The sequence below is a fragment of the Chiloscyllium plagiosum genome, unplaced genomic scaffold (assembly GCF_037043375.1).
Source record: "Chiloscyllium plagiosum isolate Xiang-an unplaced genomic scaffold, Cpla_swu_hap1 HiC_scaffold_17, whole genome shotgun sequence".
NCBI lineage: Eukaryota > Metazoa > Chordata > Chondrichthyes > Orectolobiformes > Hemiscylliidae > Chiloscyllium > Chiloscyllium plagiosum.
This window is the reverse complement of record NW_028270155.1, coordinates 56,589,112-56,616,447: the sequence shown is the minus strand read 5'-3', so window position 1 is coordinate 56,616,447 and position 27,336 is coordinate 56,589,112. Positions and strand designations below refer to the sequence as shown.

Sequence of the window (27,336 nt, the reverse complement as noted above, 5' to 3'; positions counted from 1 at the left end):
AAGGGATAGCATTACAGCTGTGCTGAGGGAGAATATTCCTGGAAATACATCCAGGGAAGTTATTTGGTTGGAACTGAGAAATAAGAAAGGGATGATCACCTTATTGGGATTGTATTATAGACCCCCTTATAGTCAGAGGGAAATTGAGAAACAAACTTGTAAGGAGATCTCAGTTATCTGTAAGAATAATAGGGTTGTTATGGTAGGGGATTTTAACTTTCCAAACATAGACTGGGACTGTCGTAGTGTTAAGGGTTGAGATGGAGAGGAATTTGCTAAGTGCGTATAAGAAAATTTTCTGATTCAGTATGTGGGTGCACCTATTACAGAAGGTGCAAAACTTGACCTACTCTTGGGGGAAATAAGGCAGGACAGGTGACTGAGGTGTCAGTGGGGGAGCAGTTTGGGGCCAGCGACCGTAATTCTATTAGATTTAAAAAATAGTGATGGAAAAGGATAGACCAAGATCTAAAAGTTTTAAATTGGAGAAAGGCCAATTTTGACGGTATTAGGCAAGAACTTTCAAAAGTTGATTGGGAGGCAGATGTTCACAGGTAAAAGGATGGCTGCAAAATGGAAAGCCTTCAGAATGGGGCGGCACGGTGACTCAGTGGTTAGCATTGCTGCCGCACAGCGCCATGAACCAGTGTTCAATTCTCAGCCTCGGGTGACTGCCTGTGTGGTGTTTGCACATTCTCCCCGTGTCTGCATGGGTTTCCTCCAGGTGCTCCAGTTTCCTCCCACATACCAAAGACGTGCAGGTTAGGTGAACTGGCATTGCTAAATTGCCCATAGTGATAGGTGCATTAGTCAGGGGTAAATGTAGGGGAATGAGTCTGGGTGGGTTACTCTTCAGAGGGTCGGTGTGGACTTGTTGGGCCGAAAGGCCTGTTTCCATATTGTAGGGAATCTAATCTAAAAAATAAATGAGATAACGAGAATCCAGAGAAAGTATATTCCTGTTAGGGTGAAAGGAAAGGCTGGTGGGTGTAGGGAATGCTGGATAACTAAAGAAATTGTGGGTTTGGTTAAGAAAAGGAAGGAAGCATATGATAGGTATAGACAGGATAGATCGAGTGAATCCTTAGAAGAGCATAAAGGCAATAGCAGCATACTTCAGAGGGCAATCAGGAGGGCAAAAAGGGGACATGAGGTAGCTTTGGCAAACAGAATTAAGGAGAATCCGATGGGGTTTTTACAGTACATTAAGGACAAAAGGGTAACTAGGGAGAGAATAGGGCCCCTCAAAGATCAGCAAGGCGGCCTCTGTGTTCAGCCGCAGAAAATGGGGGAGATACTATCTGAGTATTTTGCATCAGTATTTACTGTGGAATAAGACATGGAAGATATAGAATGTCGGGAAATAGATGGTGACATCTTGAAAAATGTCCAGATTATAGAGGAGGAAGTGCTGGACATCTTGAAACGCGTAAAGGCGGATAAATCCCCAGGACCTAATCAGGTGTACCCCAGAACACTGTGGGAAGCTAGCAAGAGATTGCCGGGACAATTGGCTGAGATATTTGTATCATTGATACTCACAGGTGAGGTGCCGGAAGACTGAAGGTTGGATAACATGGTGCCACTGTTTAAGAAGGGTGGTAAGGACAAGCCAGGGAACTATAGACCAGTGAGCCTGACGTCAGTGATGGGTAGGTTGTTGGAGGGAATCCTAAGGGACAGGATGTACATGTATTTGGAAAGGCAAGGACTGATCACGGATAGTCATCATGGCTTTGTGCATGGAAAATCATGTCTCACAAACTTGACTGAGTTTTTTCAGGGAGTAACAAAGAGGATTGATGAGGGCAGAGCAGTAGATGTGATCTATATGGACTTCAGTAAGGCGTTTAATAAGGTTCCCCATGGGAGACTGGTTAGCAAGGTTAGATCTCATGGAATACAGGGAGAACTAGCCATTTGGGTACAGAACTGGATCAAAGTAGAAGACAGAGGGTGATTGTGGACGGTAGTTTTTCAGACTGGAGGCCTGTGACCAGTGGAGTGCCACAAGGATTGGCGCTGGGTCCACATCTTTTCGTTATTTATATAAATGATTTGGATGTGAGCATAAGAGGTATAGTTAGTAAGTTTGCAGATAACACCAACATTGGAGGTGTAGTGGCCAGCGAAGAAGATTACCTCAGATTACAACAGGATCTTGATCAGATGGGCCAATGGGCTGTGTAGTGGCAGAGGGAGTTTAATTCAGATAAATGCGAGTTGCTGCATTTTGGGAAAGTAAATCTTAGCAGGACTTAATGGTAAGGTCCTAGGGAGTGTTGCTGAACAAAGAGACTTGGAGTGCAGGTTCATAGCTCCTTGAAAGTGGAGTCACAGGTAGATAGGATAGTGAAGAAGGCGTTTAGTATGCTTTCTTTTACTGGTCAGAGTATTGAGTACAGGAGTTGGGAGGCCATCTTGCGGCAGTACAGGACATTGGTTAGGCCACTGTTGGAATATTGCGTGCAATTCCTATCGGAAGGATGTTGTGAAACTTGATAAGGTTCAGAAAAGATTTACAAGGATGTTGCCAGGGTTGGAGGATTTGAGCTACAGGGAGAGGCTGAACAGGCTGGGGCTGTTTTTCCTGGAGTGTTGGAGGCTGAGGGGTGACGTCATAGAGATTTACAAAATTGTGAGGGGCATGGATAGGGTAAATAGACAAAGTCTCTTCCCTGGGGTCGGGAAGTCCAGAACTGGAGGGCATAGGTTTAGGGTGAGAGGGGAAAGATATAAAAGAGACCTAAGGGGCAACTTTTTCATGCAGAGGGTGGTACGTGTATGGAATGGGCTGCCAGAGGAAGTGGTGGAGGCTGGTACAATTGCAACAATTAAAAGGCATTTGGATGGGTATATGAATAGGAAGGGTTTGGAGGGATATGGGCCAGGTGCTGGCATGTGGGACTAAATTGGGTTGGGATATCTGGTCGGCATGGATGGGTTGGACCAAATGGTCTGTTTTCATGCTGTACATCTCTATGACTTTATGACTCGTATTTCGCAGCTTGTCCCAGAATTAGAAGATCTGACCCACAGACTAATCAAACAACAGTTTGAGTGTCATATTCAAAATCACATCTGACAATGTCGCAAACACCATCAGCATCTTTGGGTGTGGCCTTTAAGGCATTCTGGACCAGTAGAATGTTCTAGGGCTGGCGGCACAGTGGCATACAGTAGAGAGGAAGGTGCCTTGGGAATCCTCACCACTAAGTCACGACCCCATGAGGTTTCTTGGCAGGTCAAATTTGGGCAAGGAGCATCCAAATTATTAACTATTGTCCCATAAAGAAAAGAGCCAAGAGACTATGCCTGTAACATGGGGTGATGGAGCCAATGAGGAAAAACCATTTGACCTCAGCCACGCCAATTTACCTTTCAGAGGTGACAGTATCGGTTGGAATCACCACCGCAAAGTCCTATCTTCACATTGAGGATATCTCCATTCCACTGCAGGCACAAGTAAATGCAACAAACTTTGAACAGATCTAGCAACTCATAACTGAGCATCTGTGAGATGCTGTTGACCATCAGCAGCAGTATTGTACTGAACCACAATGTGTAACGTCATGGCTTGGCACATCCCCTTCTTTGCATTGTCATCAAGCTGAGAAACCAACCCTGGTTCAATATAAAATGAAGGAAGGCATGCTAGGAACAGCACAAGGCACAACTAATAGAGGTGTTGACCCATTAAGATGAGAAAGGACCATTTGCAAGCTAAACAGTGTAACAGCATGCAATAAAGAGTAGAAAGCAATCCCTCAACCAATGGATCAGATCTAACTCCCAGTCAGATGAAGCAATTAAACAACAGAAGTGAAAGTTCCAAATGGGGGAACCCCAATTTGTCAGTGCCAAAAGCAAGGCTGAAGTATCTGCATCTATCTGCAGCCAGAAGTGCAAATGGATTACCCTCTTGACCTCCTCCAGGTATGCCTAACATCACAGATACCAGCAATAGAACAATTTAAATTAATCCACATGCTACATTCCCTCTAATATTTATCTTTAGCGTGGATTTCTGAGGTCCACGCATGGCAGCAATTTCTGAAATCACAAGTCAATGGTGTCAGCATGCACAACCTTATTGCAGAGTGACAGTTTGCCCGTGCAGCTTACATGGAACATTGTCCACATGATAGCAAGAATGGGTGAAGACAGTGGATTCTGCAAACATTGCCATCTCCTTGACAATGTGGAAATTTGCCCAGGTACACCCTGCATTCAAAAGCAGGACAAATCCAATCCTGTCAATTATGGTTGTCAGTCGACCATCAGTTCAGTGATGTTTGAGATCAACAGTGCTATTAAGCAGCACCTCCAAAGAACAACCTGCTCACTGACACTCAGTGTGAATTTCATCAGGGCCACTCAAATCTTGACCTCATTATAGCTCTGGTCTAAATAAGGACAACAGAGCTGACTTCGAGAGTTGAGATAAGACTGACCACCCTTGACATCAAGGCAGTATTCGAATGAGTGTAGCATCATGCAAAATGGAGTCAGTGGGAATCAGGGAAAACTTTCCACTATCACAAGGGAATATTGTTTTTGAACGTCAATCATTTCAGTCAAACGACATCACAACAGGAGTGTGTCATCAATGCACCACCTTCAACTGTTGTGTCAATTACCTTGTTTTGAAGACAAGGTCAAAAGTGGCTTCTTTTGCTGATGACTGCACAACATTCAGAACCAAAGATACTGATGAAGTCAGTGTCCAGATGCTGCAAGTCCTGGACAACATTCAAGAACTTGTGCTGCTAAGTGACAAAGTAACATTCATGCCACACAACTGTCAAGCAATGATGAGCCCTAACAAGAGAGAATCTAACTTAGTGTTCAATGGCATTAATCATCACTGAATCTTACATTGAGAACATCTTGGCAGTTGCTATTGACCAGAAACTGAACAGGGCCAGCCATGTGAATACTGCAAACGTGAGAGCATGTCTGACGCTAGGACATCTTCGGTGAGTAACTCACCTCTTATATCTCCAATGCCTGTCTACCACTTACAAGGTACTGAATACTCTCCACTTGCCTTGATCAATGCAATTCCAAAGACACTCAAATGTTGGTTACCATCCAAGACAAAGCAGTCATTCACCACTTTCAACATTCACTCCCTTTAACATTAACACATAGTTGCAGCAGCACTTGAATAACTCACTAAAGAGTTCTCTGACACCACCTCCCAATGAGCTCAACCACCTAGAATGAAAAGGGCAGCAAATGCATCCAGACTTCAACAGCTTGGCACTTGGATAATACAACGGAGGTCAAGGCCCTTAGCTACATCAGAAATATAGATGAGGGTTCACATGTCTGATTACTATTCTGTAACTTCTGCAATAAAGTACAATTCAATGGCACTAGGTGAGAACAGGATTAAATGCAAAGTGCATCCCTAATTCAATGAACAGAAGCTTGTTAAACACACAAGTGGGTTTTAACTTAACCCCAGGAAGCCAACAATAATAACTTTAATCCAATATGAACATTGGAAATAGGAGCTGGAAAAGACAATTCTTGCTCCACCATTCAATAAGACAATGCACGCATATTATATTCCACTTTTTCATCTACTTGTTAGCCTCAATTCCCTTTTCTGACAATAACCTATCAATAGCTATCTTAAAAGTATTCAATGATTGCACTCCACTGCATTTCAAGACAGAGTTTCAAAGTCCTACAATGCTCAGAAAAACATCTGCCCAAAAAGGGCAACATTTAATTTTAAAACAGTACCACCTAGTTCTGGATTCACCCACAAGAGAAAACAATTTCCACAACCCCAGTGTCAAGACCATTCAGGATCTTATATAATTCAACCAAGGCACCACTCACTCTTCTAAATTAGGAGGAAACAATCCCAGTTTATTCAATATAGCCTCACAACACAACCTGCCCATTTCAGCCATCAACTTAGTTAGCCTCCTCTGAACTGCATCCAATGCATTTACATATATTGTAAAGCAACCGTTCTGATAAATTATGACATACGTGTGGAGCAGGGAGGGACTTGAACTAAGACCTTCTCGCCCAGAAGTAAGGAAGTACCAATGTAAGCTTAAATTTAAGTAAACCAGTTGTAATAGTGGGATTTGAACTCCTTCCTTAGGGGATTACACTGGACCTTCAGCCCAGTAACATTAGCACTACATGACCATCTCGCAAATCCAATGCATTCACATCCTTCTTGAAATAAGGAGACCAAAATTGCAGTGTATTCAAGATGTCTCACCAATGCCCTGTATCAGAAACATCCTTACTTTTAGGTACAATTCCTCATAGCAAAAGGATAGCAACCCATTAAGCTTCTTGATATGTGTTGCATCTGTATAGCAACGTTTTGACATGTACTAGAACAACCAAATCCATTTGCACCTAAGAATTCTAAACTGAAGCACAGCATTTCTGTATTTTCATCTTTCATTACCAAATCACCCTTTTGAACAACCTTAATTTTTCCTCCCACTGACCTCCCCAGCTGATGATTTTAGATATTTGTCAGTGAGTAAACAAGAGTCTTTCAATTACTATCGTATATCAATTTAGATCAGTAAGAAAAGGCAACTGGAACAAGAAGCTCAAGTGTCTTGTTTCAGTACAAGTCAGTGTATTTAGGGCAAAAGTGGAAAATACAATAAGCCTTCAAAATAACCTGTCAGATCAAAAGGAAGGAGCACTACACCTGTCAAAAATAACTGTTACAATTACATACCTAAGGTGGTAAAACTACTCAATTAATGTTTCCTGCAAAGTTATCATTTCTGAACAGTGTAGATCTGTGTAGTGTTTAAAGCATTTTATTTTCATTACAACAGCAACATAATCAAAAATCATTTCTAATAAACAAACAGCAATTAGATAAAACATTCATTTTGCAGCACTGCAAATGAAGCCACAAATCAGAAACATTATCGGACTGTGGCAATTATTAAGACCATAAGACATAGAATCAGAAATTAGACCATTCAGCCCATCTAGTCTGCTCCACCAATCACGGCTTATAAGTTTCTTGACCCCATTCTCCTATTTTCTCCCTGTCATCCTTGATCTCCTTGGCAATCAGAAACCTATCTATCTCAGTCTTTAATATATTCAATGACTTGACCTCCACAGTCTTCTGTGGCAGTGAATACCATAGATATACCATCCTCTGGCTGAAAAGGTTTTTCAGCATCTCCGTTCTGAAATGTCTTCCTTAAGGCTATGCCCTCGGGTAATAGTCTCTCCTAACAATGGAAATATCTTCCCAACATCTACTCTGTCCAGGCCAGTCAATATTCTGTATGTTTCAATTAGACCCCACCTTTATCCTTCTAAGCTCCATCAAGTATTGATCCAGAATGCTCAAACATTCCTCATATGTTAATGTCCAAAGTGAAAAGCTATAGTCCCAACATAGCCTTGCGGAACACCACTTGTCACCGGCTGCCATCCTGATAAGGACCCTTTCATCACCTTTCTCTGCTTTCTGCAGACAGCCAAGCTTCTATCCAAGGTAGCAATTGGCCTCTGATACCATGGGCCCTTAGCTTACTCAGTAGCCTCCTGTGAAGCACTTTGTCAAAGCCCTTCTTGAAGTCCAGCTAGATAACACCCATTGGCTCTCCTTGGTCTAACCTGCTTGTTATTTCCTCAAAGAATTCTAGCAGATTTGTCAGGCATGACGTCCCCTTGATGAAACCATGCTGACTTTGCCCTAGTTTACCATAAACTTCCAAGTATTCAGAAATCTCATCCTTCACAATGGATTCTAGGATCTTACCCACGACCGAGGTTAGGCTAATCGTTTTGTAATTTCCCTTCTTTTGCCTTACTCCCTTTTTAAACAGGGGTGACACATTTACAATTTTCCAGTCATCTGGAACCCTCGCTGACTTTAGCGATTCCTGAAAAATCACCACTAATACCTCCACTATCTCTTCAGATATATCCCTTGGAACTCTGGGTTACAGTCCATCTAGTTCAGCTGATTTACCCACTTTCAGGCCATTCAGTTTTTCTAGCACCTTCTCATTTGTGATATTCCGCTCTGCCCCTCACTCTCTTGAATTTTTGGGATATTACTCGTGTCTTCCACCGTGAAGAGTGACGCGAAGTAATTTTTCAATTCCTCAGCCATTTCCATGTTCCCCACTACTATCAGTCCTGCATCATTTTCCAGCAGCCCAATGTCCACTTTGCCTCTCTTTTGCCCTTTATATATCAAAAGAGGTTTTTACAGTCTTCCTTTATATTATTGGCGAGCTTACCCTCAGATTTAATCTTCTCCCTCCTTATTTCTTTTTTTGTTGCCCTCTGTTCATCTTTGTAAGTTTCCCAATCCTCTGGTTTCCCTCTCACCTTCACTACTTTATATGCTTTCTCTTTTACTTTTATACTATTCCTGACTTCCCTAGTCAGACATGGTTGCCTCACACTCCCTGTACCATGTTTCTTTTTCCTTGGAACGACTCTCTATTGCATCTCCTGAATTACTCCCAGAAACTCCTGCCCTTGCTGTCTGACTGTCTTTCCTGCTAGGCTCCTTTCCTAGTCAATTCTACCCAGCTCCACCCTCATGCCTGGGTAGTTGCCTTTATTCAGCTGTAATAATGTTACCTCTGATTCTATCTTCTCTCTCTCAAATTGAAGAGTAAATTCAATCATATTATGATCACTGGCTACTAATAGTTCCTTCACCTTAAGCTCCCTTATCAAGTCTGTCTCATTGCACAACACTAAATCCAATATTGCCTGTTAGCTAGTGGTTCCTCAAGCTGCTCCAAAAAGCCACGTTATAGACATTCCACAAATTCCTTTTTGTGCAATCCACTACCAACCTGATTTTCCCAGTCAACCTACATATCCCCCATGATTACTGTAACTTTGCCTTTCCTACACATCTTTTCTATTTTCTGGTATATCTTGCACCCCAGCTCCTGACTACTGTTTGACTACTGAGTCCAACTATAGTTTTTTTTTTCACCTTTGTGATTCCTCAATTCTGAAAATGTGTTGCTGGAAAGGCGCAGCAGGTCAGGCAGCATCCAGGGAACAGGAGAATCGACGTTTCGGGCATAAGCCCTTCTTCAGGAAATTCTACCCACACAGATTCTATACCATCTGATCCTACTTTGTTTCTTAGAATTGATTTAAGTTCATTTCTTATTAATAAGGCAACACCACCCATTCTACCCACCTACCTATCATTTTGATAGAACGTATGTCCTTGAATATTCAGCTCCCATTCCTGATCCCCTTGCAGCTACATCTCCGTGATGCCCATACCTTCATATCTGCCAATTTCAACCTGCGCCACAAGCTTATTCCTTATACTGCATGCATTCAGATATAACACCTTCAGTCGTATATTAACCGACCCTCTTCTCATTGTCATTCATTTGTCCAATATGCTTGAAGTTTGATTGCTAACCTTTTCCAAGAACTCTGTCTTATTTGTGTCTTAGCTAGAGATTTTAAATAACTTCTCCTGAGCTCTGCACTCTTAGCTCGTCCATAATCAGCCAAAGGTGAGGAGGACCAGTTATGCTTAAGTATTAATGTATTTCTCACAGCGTAATGAGCTGGGGAATAGTAGTCTATCACATGCAAAATTGCAAACAAAAATTTATTCCAGATTATAACTTCAGTAATGAAACATGCAACCAACATCCAAGCAACTTCAAGGACAACTCTTTCTGCATAATTTTTCAAAAGCACTTGCAACTTTTAAAAAAAGTTAAGAGTGATTAGTACACTACATAAACTAGTTTTGGACATAAATATACACATCTATCTGAAATACAAGACAGTGATATGTACACAAAATAGTCAGAAAGCTGCCAGTAAGCTCAGAGAAATCTTAACTGTATCACTTACTTGGTGTGCACACAGTACAGTTTTAGCTGTACTATTGAAGATTCAACAAGGCCAGGAGTTCCTTCTGACAAGAAAAAGTTAAATATCATCAGAAATCATGCTTGATAGGAAGAACACCTCTGCACTTAGAGTAAGGAGGTTATAAAAATGCAATCCACTCTCCACAAGCCAGAGACAAAGCATTCCAAATAAAGAGCCATGTCAGTTTTCTGTAGAGCAATCAGTTAGTTCCATGCCTCCTTAAAACAGTTGGAATTTTAGAACCGGGTTTTGACGTATTCAGATTTAGGAGTGTGCACTTCCATTTGCACTTGGCCAATTGCCAAGTGCTAGGTTACAAAAATAAAAAGGAGTGTATGACAACTTAACCGCCATAAAAGATCAGTTACGTGGAGAGATCTGTAACTTAAGGGACAAGGAGCTTAAAACATTATGAGACAAATAGCAACATTTCAGATTTCAAATTAATTTTAAATACATTCATAAACACAACAGCAGTAGTGACAGATAATATTGACCTGAGAACATATTGACATATTCAGAACTGGGTGAGGGATGAGATTTTCACAAAAGTATTATGAGTCATTAATTTGCTATGTATAAGTTAACTTTAGTGATCTTGCAATTTCAGTAAAAATTAATGTACTATTAACAAAAAAAAAGTGTCCTTGTTTTTGCTCCCAGTGATCAAGTCTCTAAACATAAATCAATTCCTAGGTGATGAATACTCTCCAAGGACAGGCAAAATTAACACTAGTGGAAACACAACAACTGACTCAACAGCAACACCAACAGCATCTGAGTTCCACCTGACTGCTTGTTTTACCACCTTCAGGACACATTCTAGGCAGATCATAACTCAATGGTAAAACATGTGTTCAAACCCAGAATGTATCTGGTCACTTATTATGATATTAGGGAGGCAACAGCCTAATGGTTAATCCAGAGATCCAGTATTGGGGACCCAGGTTCAAATCCCACGATGGCAGATAGTAGAATGTGACTACAATAGAAGTTTGGAAATAAGGAGTCTACTGATGACCATGAAACCATTGTAAGGAAAAAAACTCATGGTTCAGTAATGCTCTTTAGGAGAGAAATCTGCCATCTTTACCTGGTCTGGCCAACATGTGACTCCAGACCCACAATAATGTAATTAACGCTTAACTACTCTCTGGGCAATAAATGCTGAGCTAATCAGCAACATCCTCATCGTATGAATGAATGAATTAATAAAACAAAAGAACTAAGACATTATACACACTAAAAATGAACTGTACAAACATGGCATCTTAAAGTGTACCATTAATTGTTTTGCTGACCTGCATTTAAAGTGTCACTTTCCTCCTCAGCTGACAGAACCTCGATATGCCTTGGGCGACACCTACTGACATCCTGGATGCCAAAGCTAAGTACTGGGTGAGTCAGCAAAAACTCAGATATGGAGACAAAATGGGCTTTGCCTTCATCCTGGTTCTGATGTAGCTCCATCACATATAGCACCTGCAACAGTCCAACAGTTACTTGCATACACAGGTCCATTCAATTTAAACAATATGGCTACCCATATAGTAGGAAAAATTATCCAAAAACAGAACCTTAAATTTTTATAGAACCTTAAACATCCCAAATAGTTTCGGGGCAAAAAGTCAAACAACAGAAAAGGAAGGAATGCTGTCAAATTTAATGCTGAAGACAGAGATTTTAAGGTGCCAGGTCATTAGACGGACAAGTGCATGCAGTGCTAGAATGAGACTAATAAAACAGGGATGCAAAGAATACAAAGGCAACCTGGGTTGGAAGAATAGTGGGTTCATACTCGCATGCAGGGCTGAAAACTGTATCGATGCAGAGAGAGCCAAAGCCATGGGCAAAGTTCTTAAATAATAGTAAAGCACAGAGGACACAATGGAGATCAGCAAGGGCAATGGCAATAAAGGAGCAGGATTTCATGCAAGACAACGGTGAAATTCTGAACAAGTCCTAGAAATAGCGGGTTTTGAGAAGATTTGTAGCTCAGGTTGGCGTTCTGGATGTAGGTTTGTTCGCTGAGCTGGAAGGTTAATTTTCAGACGTTTCGTCACCATACTAGGTAGCATTTTCAGTGAGCCTCTGGATGAAGCACTGCTGATGATTCTTGCTTTCTATTTATATGTTTGGGTTTCTTTGGGTTGGTGATGCCATTGCCTATTCTTTTTCTCAAGAGGTGTAAATGGGGTCCAAGTCAATGTGTTTGTTGATAGAGTTCTGGTTGGAATGCCATGCTTCTAGAATTTCTTGTGCAGCTAAAACACTTAGTAGAAGACTCATGCCACTCCATCCACTCCACCCAAGAATTCCTGAAGACCAGTAAGACACTGAGCTAGAAGAGGATGAAATAATGGTCTCCTTTGATGTAACATTTCTGTTCACATCAATCAACATCAATCTAGCCAAGGAAACACTGACTACACTATTAGAAGACCCAAAGACACATACACCAAACACCACCAACTTCATCAGCAAGGACAGTATCGTCAAGCTAGTGAACCTATTCCTTACCACCCACTTCATTTTCAACAACAAAACCTACAGACAAACCAACGGAACACCCATGGGATCTCCAATATCAGGGTTCTTAGCAAAGGCAGTAATGCAGAGACTCGAACAAACAGCTCTGCCAACCATCCAACCCAAGCTTTGGGTCCGCTACATCCCTTACTGGCATAAAATTCACTAAAGAGGAGGGAAACAACAACAAACAGCCATTCCTAGATGTCACCGTAGAGCGAACAGCCAATAGGGAACTTCATACTAGCATCTACAGGAAAACAACACATACGGACCAAATATTGAACTACAGAAGCAACCATCCCCACATCCGCAAACGAAGCTGCATCAGAACATTATTTTAACGAGCCATCCCACACTGCAGCACATAGGAACTATGCAGAGCAGAGGAAAATCACCTAAACAATGTATTCAAAAAGAATGGGTACCCAATTAACACAGTCTGCCGATTTCTCAGCAACAAACCCAAACAAGCAGACAAAACACATCCAGAAACCTTAGCTACTCTCCCCTACATCAAAGACATCTCAGAAATGACTGCCAGACTACTCAGACCCCTTCGCATCATGGTAGCCCACAAACCCACCACCACACTAAAACAACAGCTAATGGACTTGAAAGACCCTTTACAGACAAGAAGCAAAACTAATGTCATTTACAAAATACCATGCAAGAACTGTAACAAACACTACATCGGACAAACAGTCAGAAGACCAGCCATGAGGATACATGAACATCAACTAGTCACAAAACGACATGATCCTTTCTCACTAGTATCCTTACACACAGATAAGGAAGGACACCACTTCGACTGGGACAACACATCCATCCTAGAACAAGCCAAACAGAGACATGCATGAGAATTCCTAGAAGCATGGCATTCCAACTGGGACTCTATCAACAAACACATTCACTTGAACTCCGTTTTGAGAAAAAGTACCGGAAATGACATCCCCACAGGAAATGACATCACCAACCCGAAGAAACCCAAAACATATAAATAGAAAGCAGGAATCATCAGCAATGCTTCGTCCGGAGACTCACTGAAGATGTTACCTAGTATGGTGACGAAACATCTGAAAGTTAACCTTCCAGCTCAGCGAACAAACCTACATCCACATGTTCTGGAAATGTACAAGATGCAAGGCCAAGAAGGAAGCAGAGATGGAGAACAGAATAACAGACAGGATGTGATATTTTTCAGGGTGAAACCTGATAGCTTCGGTTTTAGTGATATTTTGAGGTGATAAGGATTTTCACGTATAATACCAGCTTTAAACTATTTACCTAGCTTTTAGCAGTAAAGTGCAAGCTACGGACTATAGAGGATACAAGATCTGGTTACTGCAGTAGTGAATTGCACCAAGAAAAACATTTAGTTGAAGAGATCTGAACACAGAAAGATGTCAGCAGAGTTAAAAGCCAGAAGGACAGATTAGGCCAAGGACAATGGCCGGATATTCTACTGGCCATAGACTTGTTAATCAGTCATTGTCATAGAAATCTACAGCTCAGAAAAAGGCCATTCTGCTCTTCAAGTCTGTGGTGGTCAAGTACAACCATCTAACCATTTCCAGCATACTCAGTTTGGTTCTATCGAAATATTTCCAAAATGTTGAGAGTGTTTCTACCCCTCACACCCTTAAAGGCAGGGAGTTTCAGATTCTCACCACCCTCTGGGTTTTTTAAAAAATTCCTTTTCTTGAAATCTCTTGCCTGTTACCTTAAATTCACTCCATCTGCTCACTGATCCCTCCACCAAGGGTAAAACTTTCTTCCTGTCTATGCCCATTATATTTAATCACATTCCCCCTTTAGTCTCCTCTGCTCTGGGAAAACAACCCTAGGTCTTTCTAATCTATCACCATAACTAAAACACTCCAGCCCATGAAACATCCTGGATAATCTCTGCACCCTCTCCAATGTAATGTGAATTTCAGAACTGCACACAATACTCAAGTGGTGGCTTAAACAACCTTCCCAAGTGCTTCCCAGACTCCTACCATTCATCACATATTCCCTTATCTTGTTTGCCGTGCCCAAGTGCATTACTTCACAGTTAGCTGGATTGAATTGCATTTGCCACAAACGAGTCCATCTCAACAGGCTATCTATATCCTCCTGCAAACTAAGGCCCTCCTCCTCACTATTTACCACCCTACCAATCATCATATTATCTGCATAATTACTGATCAACGCTCTTACATTCAAGTCTAAATTGAACAATCAGCAACACTGATCCCTGCAGAATCCCACAGGACACAGGCATCCGGTCACAAAAACACCGTGCGACCAACACCCTCCACTTCCAACCACACAATCAATTTGCCAAATTCCCTTGAACCTTAAAGGCTTTCAGTTTTGCTATTAATCTTCCACACGGGACCTTATTAAAAGCAAATGTTGGTGTAGATTGGAATAACACATGGAGATTCTGCGGAATCCCAATCATAGTGCACTCCAAAGGAGTTGATCAGGAAATTGAATTTTCTGCCAGCCAATTCTGATATCCTGGAACACTCCAAATGTCTCCATTTAAATCAGAGACTTCAGATGGTTTCAATGTAATTAAATAACAGTTACTCAGGAAAAGTTAGATTATTAAATGCATTGTCTAACTCCTAAGTATTACAATGAAATCATAATTACCCACATACCCCAAACTTCACCTCCTCCAGACTACCTTCATCCATCCTTACAACTCGACCAAATCCACCTCGATCTGCCTTAAACACTGCATTACTTACCTTACCACCTTGCACTCTAAAACGTGACACCATAACATCCTCCATACTCAAATGGAACTGAACAACTGACCCAGCTATTACTCTTTCCAACTATATCCTACTTCATTATCAATCTGGTAGTCAGTTGACCTAGCACCCTAATATCATACCTGCCTCATGTATCTTCGGTTTGACAGCAGCTGTCAAAGCATTTGTCACGAACTTAAGTTTCAGAATACAGCAGGTGACTGTTGTGAAAAGGGAATATGGTTTGCCTTCTTCTGACAGTTGTGCACTATGAAAAACTGTCGAATTGAAATTACTGTAAGAAATACTGAATCTCCTGGTTGAAATATGAGCTCCCTAAGAAGGGAGATAATGAGTGGCAATTTGTACAATTACCACTCCTCAAAAAAAAAATCAGGCCCTTTTTCAGAGACCAAAGTTAAGAGGAAATTACATCCTGAGGAAGAAACTGAGTAAACAGGTAATGGAGCTCAAAAGATTAATGAGCAGAATTTGGATAGGTGAAAGAAAGAGAAATTGGCCAAAATTAGACATTTCACAACAATGGAAGATGTAGCAGAAGCAATCAAGCTCAGCATCTTAATCCTCATGGTCAACATGTCTACAAGTTGCTGAAATTCATGAACAAAATCAACAGTGACGTAAATGCACAATTTAAAAAATACTACTCAAAATAAGGAGGGAAAAATCTCAAACTATTTTGCATTCATGTCATTTCACATCTATCCTGTAAAACAAACCATCACAACGAAACTACTACTGACAGGAGCATTTTGCATGAAATCATAAATCTTGCAAATAAAGCCCAAAATGTACAATCATTTTACGTGTACTAGTCTTAGCTTTTACTCTGTATATATTTACTACTACAAACAGTACAGGTCATTCTGCTATAATGTGAGTTTCGTCAGCGCGAATTGGCTACAATGTGATTGACAAATCGTGGACGTTGTTTGGATAACATGAACTTTCTATTGAATTGGCATAGCAATTTTCTATTAGCAGTCTTCTACAGGTGATTTTCTAAAGCAGTTTTCCATAGTGTGATTTTCTATAGCGTGAGGTTGCAGACAAATACAACTGTCACATTATAACAGAACTACCTGTACCTGCTTCTATTTTTGTGGGTCCAATGAGAATACTTTAAACATCCACTCCCTTCGTGACTGGTACACAGCACCATTTGTGCAGCACCATCAGATGTACTGCAGCAACTCAGCCAGATATTTCCGGCCCAAAAACCTCTATAGCTAGAAGGGGTAGCAAGTACATGGAAGTATAGCACATGCAAGTTGGTTCCCAAACTATATCACAGTGATTTGGAATAATGTTACTGCTTCATCAACGTCACATCATCCATACCTTGGGATCCCTGATATATACAATTGAGTGCATCGACATCACATCATCTGCAATAGCTCAAAAGCATGGCTGACCATTAACTTCACCAGGGCAATTTGATTTGTTTACACTTCCTTTTTTGCTCTCCACCTTATATTCTTGCACGAACTGAGGTGGGTATGGCCATCTCTCTTGTAATTAAAATTTAGAGCTAGAAACAAAACACAAGAGATTTGAAGTCACTTACTTTTCTCTGTACATCACTGAGGATGAGGTATTCTGCAGATAGATCCAGACTGGCTTTCAGACTTGGGTACACATTGGTATTAAAAGGGTCAGGCATAAACCTAAATATTAAAAAAACACAGGAACTGTAAATGTGGATCCAATAAAAGTGGTCTTATTCTATTTCAAAAATCAACAAATTGAAGCACGTGATCCCAAATTACCAAAGTGGAAGTACACACAACTCAAGAGAACTGGAGAAAATTGAAGTAAAAGTTCTATTGCTTAAACTTTATACAAGAAAGGTATGGTTCAATTGGTACACTGAACCTATGACAAATAAAATCATAGATCATATAATCCCTACAGTACCGAAGCAGGTCATTCGGCCCATCAAGTCCATGCCAATCCTTCAAATAGCATCCCACCCAGACCCATTACCCCAATTCTATCCCTGTATTCCCGATTTTATCTTGGCTAACCCACGTAGCCTGCACATACAGTCATAAACTCACAGAGATGTATAGCATGGAAACAGACCCTTCGGTCCAACCTGTCCATGCCAATCAGATATCCCAACCCAATCTAGTCCCACCTGCCAGCCCGCAGCCCATATCCCTCCTAACCCTTCCTATTCATATACCCATCCAAATGCCTCTTAAATGTTGCAATTGTACCAGCCTCCATCACTTCCTCTGGCAGCTCATTCCATACATGCACCACCCTCTGCGTGAAAACGTTGCCCCTTAGGTCTCTTTTATATCTTTCCCCTCTCACCCTAAACCTATGCCCTCTAGTTCTGGACTCCCCCACCTCCGGGAAAAGACTCTGTCTATTTATCCTATACATGCCCCTCATGATTTTGTAAACCTCTATAAGGTCACCCCTCAGCCTCCGACGCTCCAGGGAAAACAGCCCCAGCCTGTTCAGCCTCTCCCTAAAGCTCAAATCCTCCAACCCTGGCAACAAACATCCTTGTAAATCTTTTTTGAACCCTTTCAAGTTTCACAACATCTTTCCGATAGGAAGGAGACTAGAATTGCACACAATATTCCAACAGTGGCCTAACCAATGTCCTGTACTCAATACTCTGACCAATAAAGGAAAGCACACCGAACGCCTTCTACCTGCGACTCCACTTTCAAGGAGCTATGAACCTGCACTCCAAGGCCTCTTTGTTCAGCAACACTCCCTAGGACCTTACCATTAAGACGTATAAATCCTGCTAAGATTTACTTTCCTAAAATGCAGCACCTTGTATTTATCTAAATTAAACTCCATCTGCCACTTCTCAGCCCATTGGCCCATCTGGTCAAGATCCTGTTGTAATCTGAGGTAACCTTCTTCGCTGTCCACTACACCTCCAATTCTGGTGTCATCTGCAAACTTACTAACTGTACATCTTATGCTCACATCCAAATCATTTATGTAAGTGACAAATCTTTGGATAAAGATGAAATTAAGGAATGTAAGATTCAATTAGCACCCAATGCATCTAGTTATCAATTCTGACCCACTCACATAAAAGCAGAAACATTTTAATTATTTATAAATATTAAAGCAATTGTTTTGATTTATTCAAGAGCATTCCAATAAAGACATACACGTTTTTAGGACAGATTCACCCAGTAAGCATTTACTGGGTAAGTTTTTACTGTGTAGAAAGAAATGAGGGAAAGGGAACTCAGGTAAATAAATACTGATGTTTTGAAAAAAACTCACATTACAGAAGAGAACGTAATAAAACATAAAAGTGGATAAATCTCCAGGACTTGATCTAGCATATGCCAGGACATTGTGGGAAGTTAGGAAATTCTGGGTCCCCTAGCATAAATATTTGTTATCATCTTTAACTGAGATGTCAGATGACTGGAGAGTGGTTAACATTCTACCTTTATTTAAGAAGAGATCCTACGAGAATACCTGTGAATCTGACTTTGGTGGTGAATAAGTTTTTGGAGGTGATTCTGAAAGGTAGGTCTTCCATGAATTTGGAGAGGCAAAGAATGATTACGGATGAAGTTGTGTGAAGGAAACGGTCACACAAACTTGATTGAGTTTCTTTCAGGAAATAACCAAGAAGATTGATGAGGACAGAGTGGTAGACATTGTTTACTTGGACTTTAGCAAAGCCTTTGATAAGGGTCCGCATAGTTGACTATTTGTAAAATTACATCACATGGGATCCAAGGTGAGCTTGCCAACTAGATGCAAAATTGGTTTAACAGGCCGGAAACAGATTGATGGTGGAGAGTTGTTTTTCCAACCGGAGGCTTGTTGCCTGCAGTATTCCACAGAGATCGGTACTGGGTCCGCCTTTGCTTGTCATTATACAAACAATTTAAATGAGAATACACAAGGCATGGTTAGTAAGTTTGCGAATGACACCAAATTTGGTGGTTTAGTGGACAGTAAAGTTGGTAATGTAAGATTACAAAGAGATCTTGATCAATTGGATCAATGGGCTAAGGAGTGGCAGATGTTTATTTTGGACAAATGCAAGTCATTGCATTTTGGTAAAACAAACAAGGGAAGGATTTATTCAATTAAAAGTTGGGCTTTGGGTAAATGTTGCAGAACATGGAGATCTAAGGGTGCAAGTACACAATTCTTTGAAGTTTGCGTCAAATATAGACAGGGTAATTAGTTATGTTTAGCATGCTTGCCTTCATTGCTCAGACCATTGAGTTTAGCAGTTGGGATGTCATGTTAAGGTTGTACATGACGTTGGTGAGATCTCTTCCAGAGTACTGCGTCCAGTTCTAGTTGCCCTGTTATAGGAAGGATTAACCTGGAGAGGGTTCAAAAGAGATTTACCAGGATGCTGCCAGGAAAGGAAGGTTTGAGTTATAAGGACAGGATAGTTGGGTTGGCACATTTTTCACTGTAACATTGGAGGTGAAAGGGTGATCTTATAGAATTTTGTAAAATCATGAAAGGTGTAGGTAAGGTGAGTAGGTGTCTTTTGCCTAGGGGATTTCGAGACATGGGGATATATGGCATATGGAAGAGAAAGATTAAAAAACGGCATGAGAGTTTTTTTTAAAAAACACAGATGGTGGTTCGTGTGAGGAATGAACTTCCAGAGAAAGTGGTGGATGTGGGTACAGATAAACATTTAAAAGACATTTTGATAAGTACAAGAAGAAGAAATGTTTGAAGCATAGGCTGTTATGATTGGTTTAGTTTGGGATTGTGGTCAGCATGGACTGGTTAGACTGAACGGTTTGTTAACATGCTGTATGACTCTATGACTAGGCAGTACAGTCAAAGCTACAGGAACAAAAGGTGCAACAAGAAGAGAATCCTGAACACAGTCTGGCTCTCAAGCATTTAAATGACTCCAGGTGCCACCAATTACAGCATTTAGCACTGCAAAATGGAACTTCTCACTAATCAGATGGACAGTAGCTACAGCAAATTAAACTTACGTCAGGGAACAAAATCGCAAAATAATATCAGAACTTTTAAAAAAAAAATGGCATCAACATTTCAAAGGATTGAAGTCATATATTACAAACTGTCCAATTTAGCACAAGGGACACATTAACCTTAACACAGCTTAAAAACAGAAGAGATTTTAGTTCAAGACCAAAAAACATGGCCTGTACTTCAGCAGTTATATTTGAATTAGTTTTTGCACCTGATGGTCTGTAAACAAGTCCATGACACTGTACACCACATCTTCAGCTCCCTATTCTGATCTGCTCCAGTGATAAGGAAACGCCAGAAAGGGACACTATAGAACAGAGACAAAATAAGTAATTAACAGGAGATCAAACTTGAATTAGCATGGATCAACGTTAAAAAAGAAACTTACACCTATATAGCACTAACATGATCTCTCTCATAACCTCAAAATGTTTTGCCATCAAATATTTATTGAAACAAGGTTATTTGTGACATGTCATAAAATTATTTCGATTCAGAGATCATCTTGCTATGTTTTGTTCTTCTCAATCATCTCTCATTAGAAGCTAACTGCATCACCAAATACAACGTCTGGTCTTTCTAGCTTTATGCTAAAGAAAAGAAACCATTCAATGTTTGCAGCCCAGTGTTCAAGGCTAAAATACCTTGGGGCACTGAGTTCCATTTTAAAAAATAGTAATTTCCTTAGGTTTGTTTTGCTAGATTTTAGTCTCCAATAACAGATTTGATTTGCATGAAGGAAGCTGGGCAATAAAATCTTAAAACCTAGAGGGAAGGGAAAAGAAAATTAGCAAAATAACTTCTCAAGGCACCATCTCAACAAAAAAAAACTTCTCTCAAGGTTACTCGGACTCTATTCATTGATATTCTACAAATATTTCACTTCTGCACTGTGATGGTTTGGAATTTTTCAGCCTGGCAATCAATTGGCATGTTTGGGGTTACTCAAGTGTTTCATAACTGTGGTTGCCAATTACAGCATTCAACAATACAAACTGGGACTTCTTTCAGGGGCGATAACTACAGTAAGTTAAACTTAGCTTTGGGGAAGGAAACAAAATCATGAAAAAATTCCACAATTTTCATTCACATCACACAAATGCCAACAATGATCACCTCCAATAAAAGACAAATAAATCACCATCCCTTGACATTCAAAGATGTTACCGTCACCGATTCCCCATAATCAAAATTCTGGGATTACTATTGACCAGAAACTCACTGGACTTACCACATAAACACAGCAGCTGCAACAGGTTAGAGGCTTCGAATACTGCAGCAAGTAACTCACCTCCTGACTCCCCAAAGCCTGTCCACTATCTCTAAGGCACAAGTCAAGAGTGTGATGGAATACTCCCCACTTGCCTGGGTGGATGCAGTTCCAACAGCACTCAAGAAACTTGACACTATTCAGGACTAAGCAGCCATCTTGCTGGTACCACATCCACAAGCATCCATTCTCGCCACCACCTTCACTAGGTAGTGCACATTGGTGCTATAAACAAGATGCACTGCAGAAATTCACCAAAGGTCCTTAGACAGAACCTTCCAAATCCATGACCACTTCCATCTAGAAGAAGGGCAGCAGATACATGGGAACACCACTACCTGCAAGGTCCTATCCTCCTCCCTCCCCCCCCCAAGCCACCCATCATCCTGACTTGGAACATATCACCGTTCCTTTACTGCTGCGAAGTCAAAATCCTGGAGTTCCTCCCCAAGGGCGATGTGCTCCAACCTACAGCACATGGAGTGCAGCAGAACAATGCAGCAGCTCACCATCACCCTCCCAAGGGCAATTAAGGACAGGCAATAAATGCTGGCCAGCCAGTGAAGCCCATGTCCGATCAGCATGTGAAAAAACTCCATTGCAATTCAGACATTATTGGCCAGAGGTAATTACTTCTTAATCACCAATGAGGGACCAACAAGTCGAGCTCAGGTTTTAAACAAACATGAGCTTTGTTGCATTTGGGACAGCATTGAGAGACAAAATTTTGGAGATTCAACTAAGCTTTCTTCATTCATACAATGCATGGAAGATCTCAAGGGCTATTTAAAGGTACACCATTAGGAAAATAATTATGCACTTTGCATTAAAATTATTCTATTAAACTACTAAAGAGCAGATATAACAAAATTGCAGAACTTAATATGCAAGTAAAGTGATTTGGTGCAACTTATCAGAACTTGAGGAATCTAAACAGGCTGGTTGTAAAAAGAATGTTTCCCCTTGTGAAACGTGGCCATTGTTTAAAAATAAGGGATGCCCCACTTAAAATGTAGATGAGGAATAACTTTTTCTCTCATTGTGGATTATAAGTCTTTGGAACACTCTTGCTCAAAAGGGAGTAGATGCAGAGTCTATGAATATTTTTAAAGCAGAGGTAGCTAGATTCTTGACAAGTAAGGGCATGAAAGGTTATTGGAGTAGTCAAGAATGTGAAGTAATCACATCAGTCAGGGTCTTTTTGATTGAAGCTGGAGGTTCAAGGAGCCGATAACTGCTTCTAATTCACATGTTCAAGCATGATTTTAAAAAGTAACCTATATTAAATATCACTTAATTTAAAAGATATTTAATTGTCTTGCAGCTTTCGTGATCTTGGAGTTACTGTTGATATTGCTGAATTATTGATATTCTGAACATCATGAAGCTACTAATTTTAATGTATCCTGTCATGAGCAAAACTCCATGCAGCTTGAACAATTACTGAATTGAACACTAGTACAAGTCCTTTCAATGTGATCTGAAGTATATGCTCAAACTTAAGGCAAATATGCAAACCTTGCAGATCTTTCCTCCATGATACAAAATCTGTAAATAATCTTGCAATTATTTAATAAAGTCAGCGCTATCATGTAGAACTGTTTATACTGGTCCCTTTCCATAGTTCTTTTGATGAAACTAATACATTTTCTCTTCTTGAAACTGCTGGTTTAATATTAATTTTAATAAAGTGCTAAGCCAGACAGCTCAATGGAGCTCCAAAACTGAATGAAAGGATCTGGGTTCATACCCTTGATTCCCCACAAACCAACTCCCAATCTCTGTCATGCTGTCATAGGAGGGAACTGAGCAATAGCCACACACTTCTCCAGTGGAGGGTTGCAAGGAAACGGGGGAAAGAGGAGAAAATCACTCCAACCTGTTTTTGGACACTTCCTAGTGGATAGTTTCAAAGTGGTACGTGGTCCAGAGACCTAGAAAGGGTAAACGGGAAGAGAGAAAAACAAATCCCAAAATAATTTTGCAGTACTGCTTCTAAGTTCTTCCACAGTCACTCAGTCTGTCATTATTAAATCACAAAAATAAAACTCCATTACTAGTCTGCAGACAGATGGCTTTGGAATAAAAAAGGGAGGTCGGGACAATTTCAACTCCCTCCCCACCTTTGGCTCACAAGTGAGAGCATAAGTAACAAAAAGAATTGCTTTTAAATGCAGCATATTGCATGAACAAAATGGGTTTAAAATACTGTACTTTCTTGAAGCCACTAAATTTGAATAGAAAATTGTAAGTTAATGCGGGCATCATATTTCTATACACTTGCCCAGAGTACAGAATTGCTGCTGCATCTGTCAAATGGAAAGTAGACATCTATAAATACAAATTTATGAACTTACTCTGGATCTTGCTTTTTGTGATTGTCACAAAAAAGTAGGCATGATAATGGTCGGCCATCATGGGGCTTCCATTCATGAAGACATCTGGCAGAAGGCCCAAACAACAAACCAAAGGATACAAATTAAACAGGAGGTGCATTTCAACTGCATTTCACAAAATAAAACCATTTAAATGTATTAACATTATATTTCTGAAGCACAAGAGATATTAACAAATAATTTTCATTTTTCTCTCCAGTTTCCATTTAAAACATATCCTTGAGTCATATGTATTAAACACAACTCAACAGTAACATGAAATCAATCCCAACTTTTGATCAGCATTGAGGAATGAAAACAGTATCGCCACAACATTTAGTTAATAAGTTCACTGAAGAAACCTGAGCAAATTTATGCTTGTAAAATGCTGTCTACATAAAGCTTAGCCATAGCTTTCTACATTAAATACTTTGGTGAAAAACTAGCAGCAGAAAAACAAACGCTCCAGTTAAAGAATTTCAAGAAAGTACAAACTTGAAACAAAACTCTCATAATCACATTGTATGTTTGAGTAGTGATAAAGACGACAGTTACATTAATGAGCCATTTCCAATATTAGTTGCATAAGTGATTCCAGTGAAGAGAAATTATTTTATTTTATAAATAAAAGTCTGACAACAAGTTAGTTATCCAGTCTTGATGAGGGAATTACTTAAATTAAACCTAATCTAATACAAGTGAACTTAATACGGGGAAATCAAATGAGCAGAATTGCACATAGGTTACTGGAAGTGTAAAACAAAAATGTAGCCAATAAATGCTATCTATTTCAATAATACGGTACCAAAAGTAAATCAAGTCACAATGAAAACTCTTAATATGCAAAATGCAATTTCATTCAACAACACTACGCAACTGTTGTTGAAAGCCCAGCTATTTTGCACTACCAGAAGACCAAGAATTGCAACAAGCAAACATAAATCTCTATGCAGATGAAAAGCAATGCTTATATTTCACCTTCATCTGGAAATTTGAGTGAATTAGAGATCAACTGTAAATTGCACACAAAAGGTAGAACGATCACTGAAAAAATGTGGATACAATCTAATGTTGAACTAAACTATACCAGGTCTAGAGAGACGGAATCACACCACAATGTCACAGTTAATTTAATAGTTTATTGAGAAGTTTCTCCAAGCTATTTTTTTAAAAAACCTGACAGTTAACAGTTTTAACTGCTACTACTTTGACAAAACTGAGCTAAAAATTGTAGATACAACATACTGCAGGCTGCCTGAACTAAATGATGTGGTCTGCATTGTTATTCATCCCACAATTGAAACCAGAGTTCTTAAAATTGTATCCATGCTGCACTCAGATCCAAAGCATGATTGTTAAAATTAAACTTTAAGGAGTCATTTAGGAGTACAGAATTCACGTCTTTCTGAAAAATAATAGACACTTTGTCAAAGCTTATTGTCATGCACTCATCAGGATAATTTGCAAGAATTTAGGAGGAAAACCACCTTTCATACATGAGAGGAGATGGCTAATTCATTGGCAAGTGGATTCTAAATTAGATGCTATCATGGACAATGCATCCATTAATGTTGATTGACAGTTAACTGCCAGATTTTATTAAAATTTTAAATCAGGCAGGTTGACGCCGATTGTTCAAGGCATCATGCTGAGCAAATTATTTCTTATTTTACATTGCCCAAACTCATGAAATGTCTTCAGACAGCCACGCTTGCTCCTGGAAAGGACCCCAACTATCTTAGGTTATCCTAGAAGTCTAAGGGACCTTAAAGGTTTGAGCAATTATTGAAGCTATTTCAAGCTGCTACTAGCAGCAGCAACACAAATGGTGTGCACCATTAACAGGATGCTGCCGTCAAGCCAAAGAGACATTCTGCTAACGACAAAAAAAGTGCCATGGCATGTGAATTAAGTGCCGGTGTGGTACCATGCATGTCGGATGAATATACCACAGAAGGAGCAAACATAGCAAATAACATATCCCTTCAGCTGTTCAGAATAAGGTGCTGATTGCACCCAATCAAACCTGTGCTTGCAAAATGCATACTTGTGTCCAACAATAAACCTAATTCTGCAGTTGGACATTTGTTGAATCAGCCTTTGATTTAAGGAAGAATTTCACTGACAACCAATTCAGGATTGTTAGTCAGGTTCAGAGTGACACACATACATTCATTGAAAGCTATATATTAATATACAGGACCCTACTTTTTGCAGACAGAAACATGCACATGCACCTGCCTGTTTCGATGAATTTTCGTGCAAAGGCAAACCATCAAAAGTGAGCGAGGGGCAAGGAGAGTAGGAAGGGGCGAATTTGAGCTGGCGTTGGAAGACGAAATCAAGCAATATATCACCAGAGGTGCGCATTTCTCTCTAAAGGAACCGGTCTGCTTGAATGAGATTTTCTCATCAACCTGCTGAGTCATGACAGTTTTGAAGCAAGTGGGATTTGAACCCAGGCTTCGCGGCTCAGAAGTAGGAACGCTACTAATGCCCCACATGCTTCCCACCCCAGGCATGCTCTGGTCTTTTTTTTAAATCAACCTGTTCAGGAATGTCCTTACACACCTCTGAAGCAGGTGGGACTTTAACATGAACCTTCTCAACTAGAGATAGGAACACTATGACTTCACAAAAGCCTTCCAGGTTAGTTTGAGAGATAGCGATATTTTCATAATTAACCTGCTCAGACGCTATTACACACCTCTAGAGAAGGTTCAGAGATAGGGACACTACCATTATACTATTGCAGCCCCTAGATCAGCTTTAATTTTCTTTTCTTTAATCCTGAATCAACTTATTTTTAAAAGCGATCTGTGCAGACATGTTGTAACACATTTCTGGAGCAGACAAGTGTCGGACCTCAGCCTCCAGGCCTAAAGGGAAGGACACTACCACTGCACCACTACAGTTCCTTTTTTTTCTAAACAATCTGTTCAGCAATGTTATTACACACTTTTGGAGCAGATGGGACTAGAATTCAAGCCTCCCTGTCCAGTGATGGAGACATTACCACAGTGCCAAAAAAAGGGAATGGATCTGGGTGAGTTACTCTTCGGAGGGTCAGCGTGGACTTGTTTGGCTGAAGAGCCTATTCCCACATCGTAGGGATTCTATGGACCTTCCAATCCATAGAATCCCTACCACGTGAATGACCAGCTGGGCAGGTCATTGCTTGTTACCAAGGAAGGTCATACTCAACAAGCTCCACTGGTAAATTAATTAGTGATTTTCCATGGGCCTTACAATAACAATTCACCAATGCAGGACATGCTCTGACCATGAGAGTTGATCTGCTTAGTTTAAATTTAAACAAAACCTGGTTGTTAACTGTGAATCAGCATTAATGGATGTATTCTCCATGGAAACACCTCTACCATCAGAGTGCACTTGTCAACTAAACAGAACTCTCCTCTCATGCAGTATATTTCTTTTCATCTTGAATTGTGATCCTTGCAAATTACTCTGCTGAGTGCAAGCAAAAGATTTGACAAAAGGTGTCTTTTAT

At 40.3% G+C, this 27,336-nt stretch overlaps 1 protein-coding gene across 3 annotated transcripts in view; it reads right to left on the bottom strand.

The window, feature by feature from the left end:
* edc4 (enhancer of mRNA decapping 4) overlaps window positions 1-27,336 on the bottom strand; it is a 115,585-nt gene that overhangs the window by 68,880 nt on the left and 19,369 nt on the right. For 2 of the 3 annotated variants that reach the window (XM_043707095.2, XM_043707096.2), the window contains exons 9-13: window positions 23,808-23,891; window positions 20,392-20,487; window positions 16,771-16,870; window positions 11,202-11,382; window positions 9,880-9,943 (exon numbers count right to left, since the gene is read on the bottom strand). In XM_043707095.2, coding sequence (XP_043563030.1) covers window positions 9,880-9,943; window positions 11,202-11,382; window positions 16,771-16,870; window positions 20,392-20,487; window positions 23,808-23,891 — 525 coding nt within the window. The remainder of the gene's footprint in view (window positions 1-9,879; window positions 9,944-11,201; window positions 11,383-16,770; window positions 16,871-20,391; window positions 20,488-23,807; window positions 23,892-27,336) is intronic. The other variant, XM_087995951.1, reaches the window with a different exon arrangement.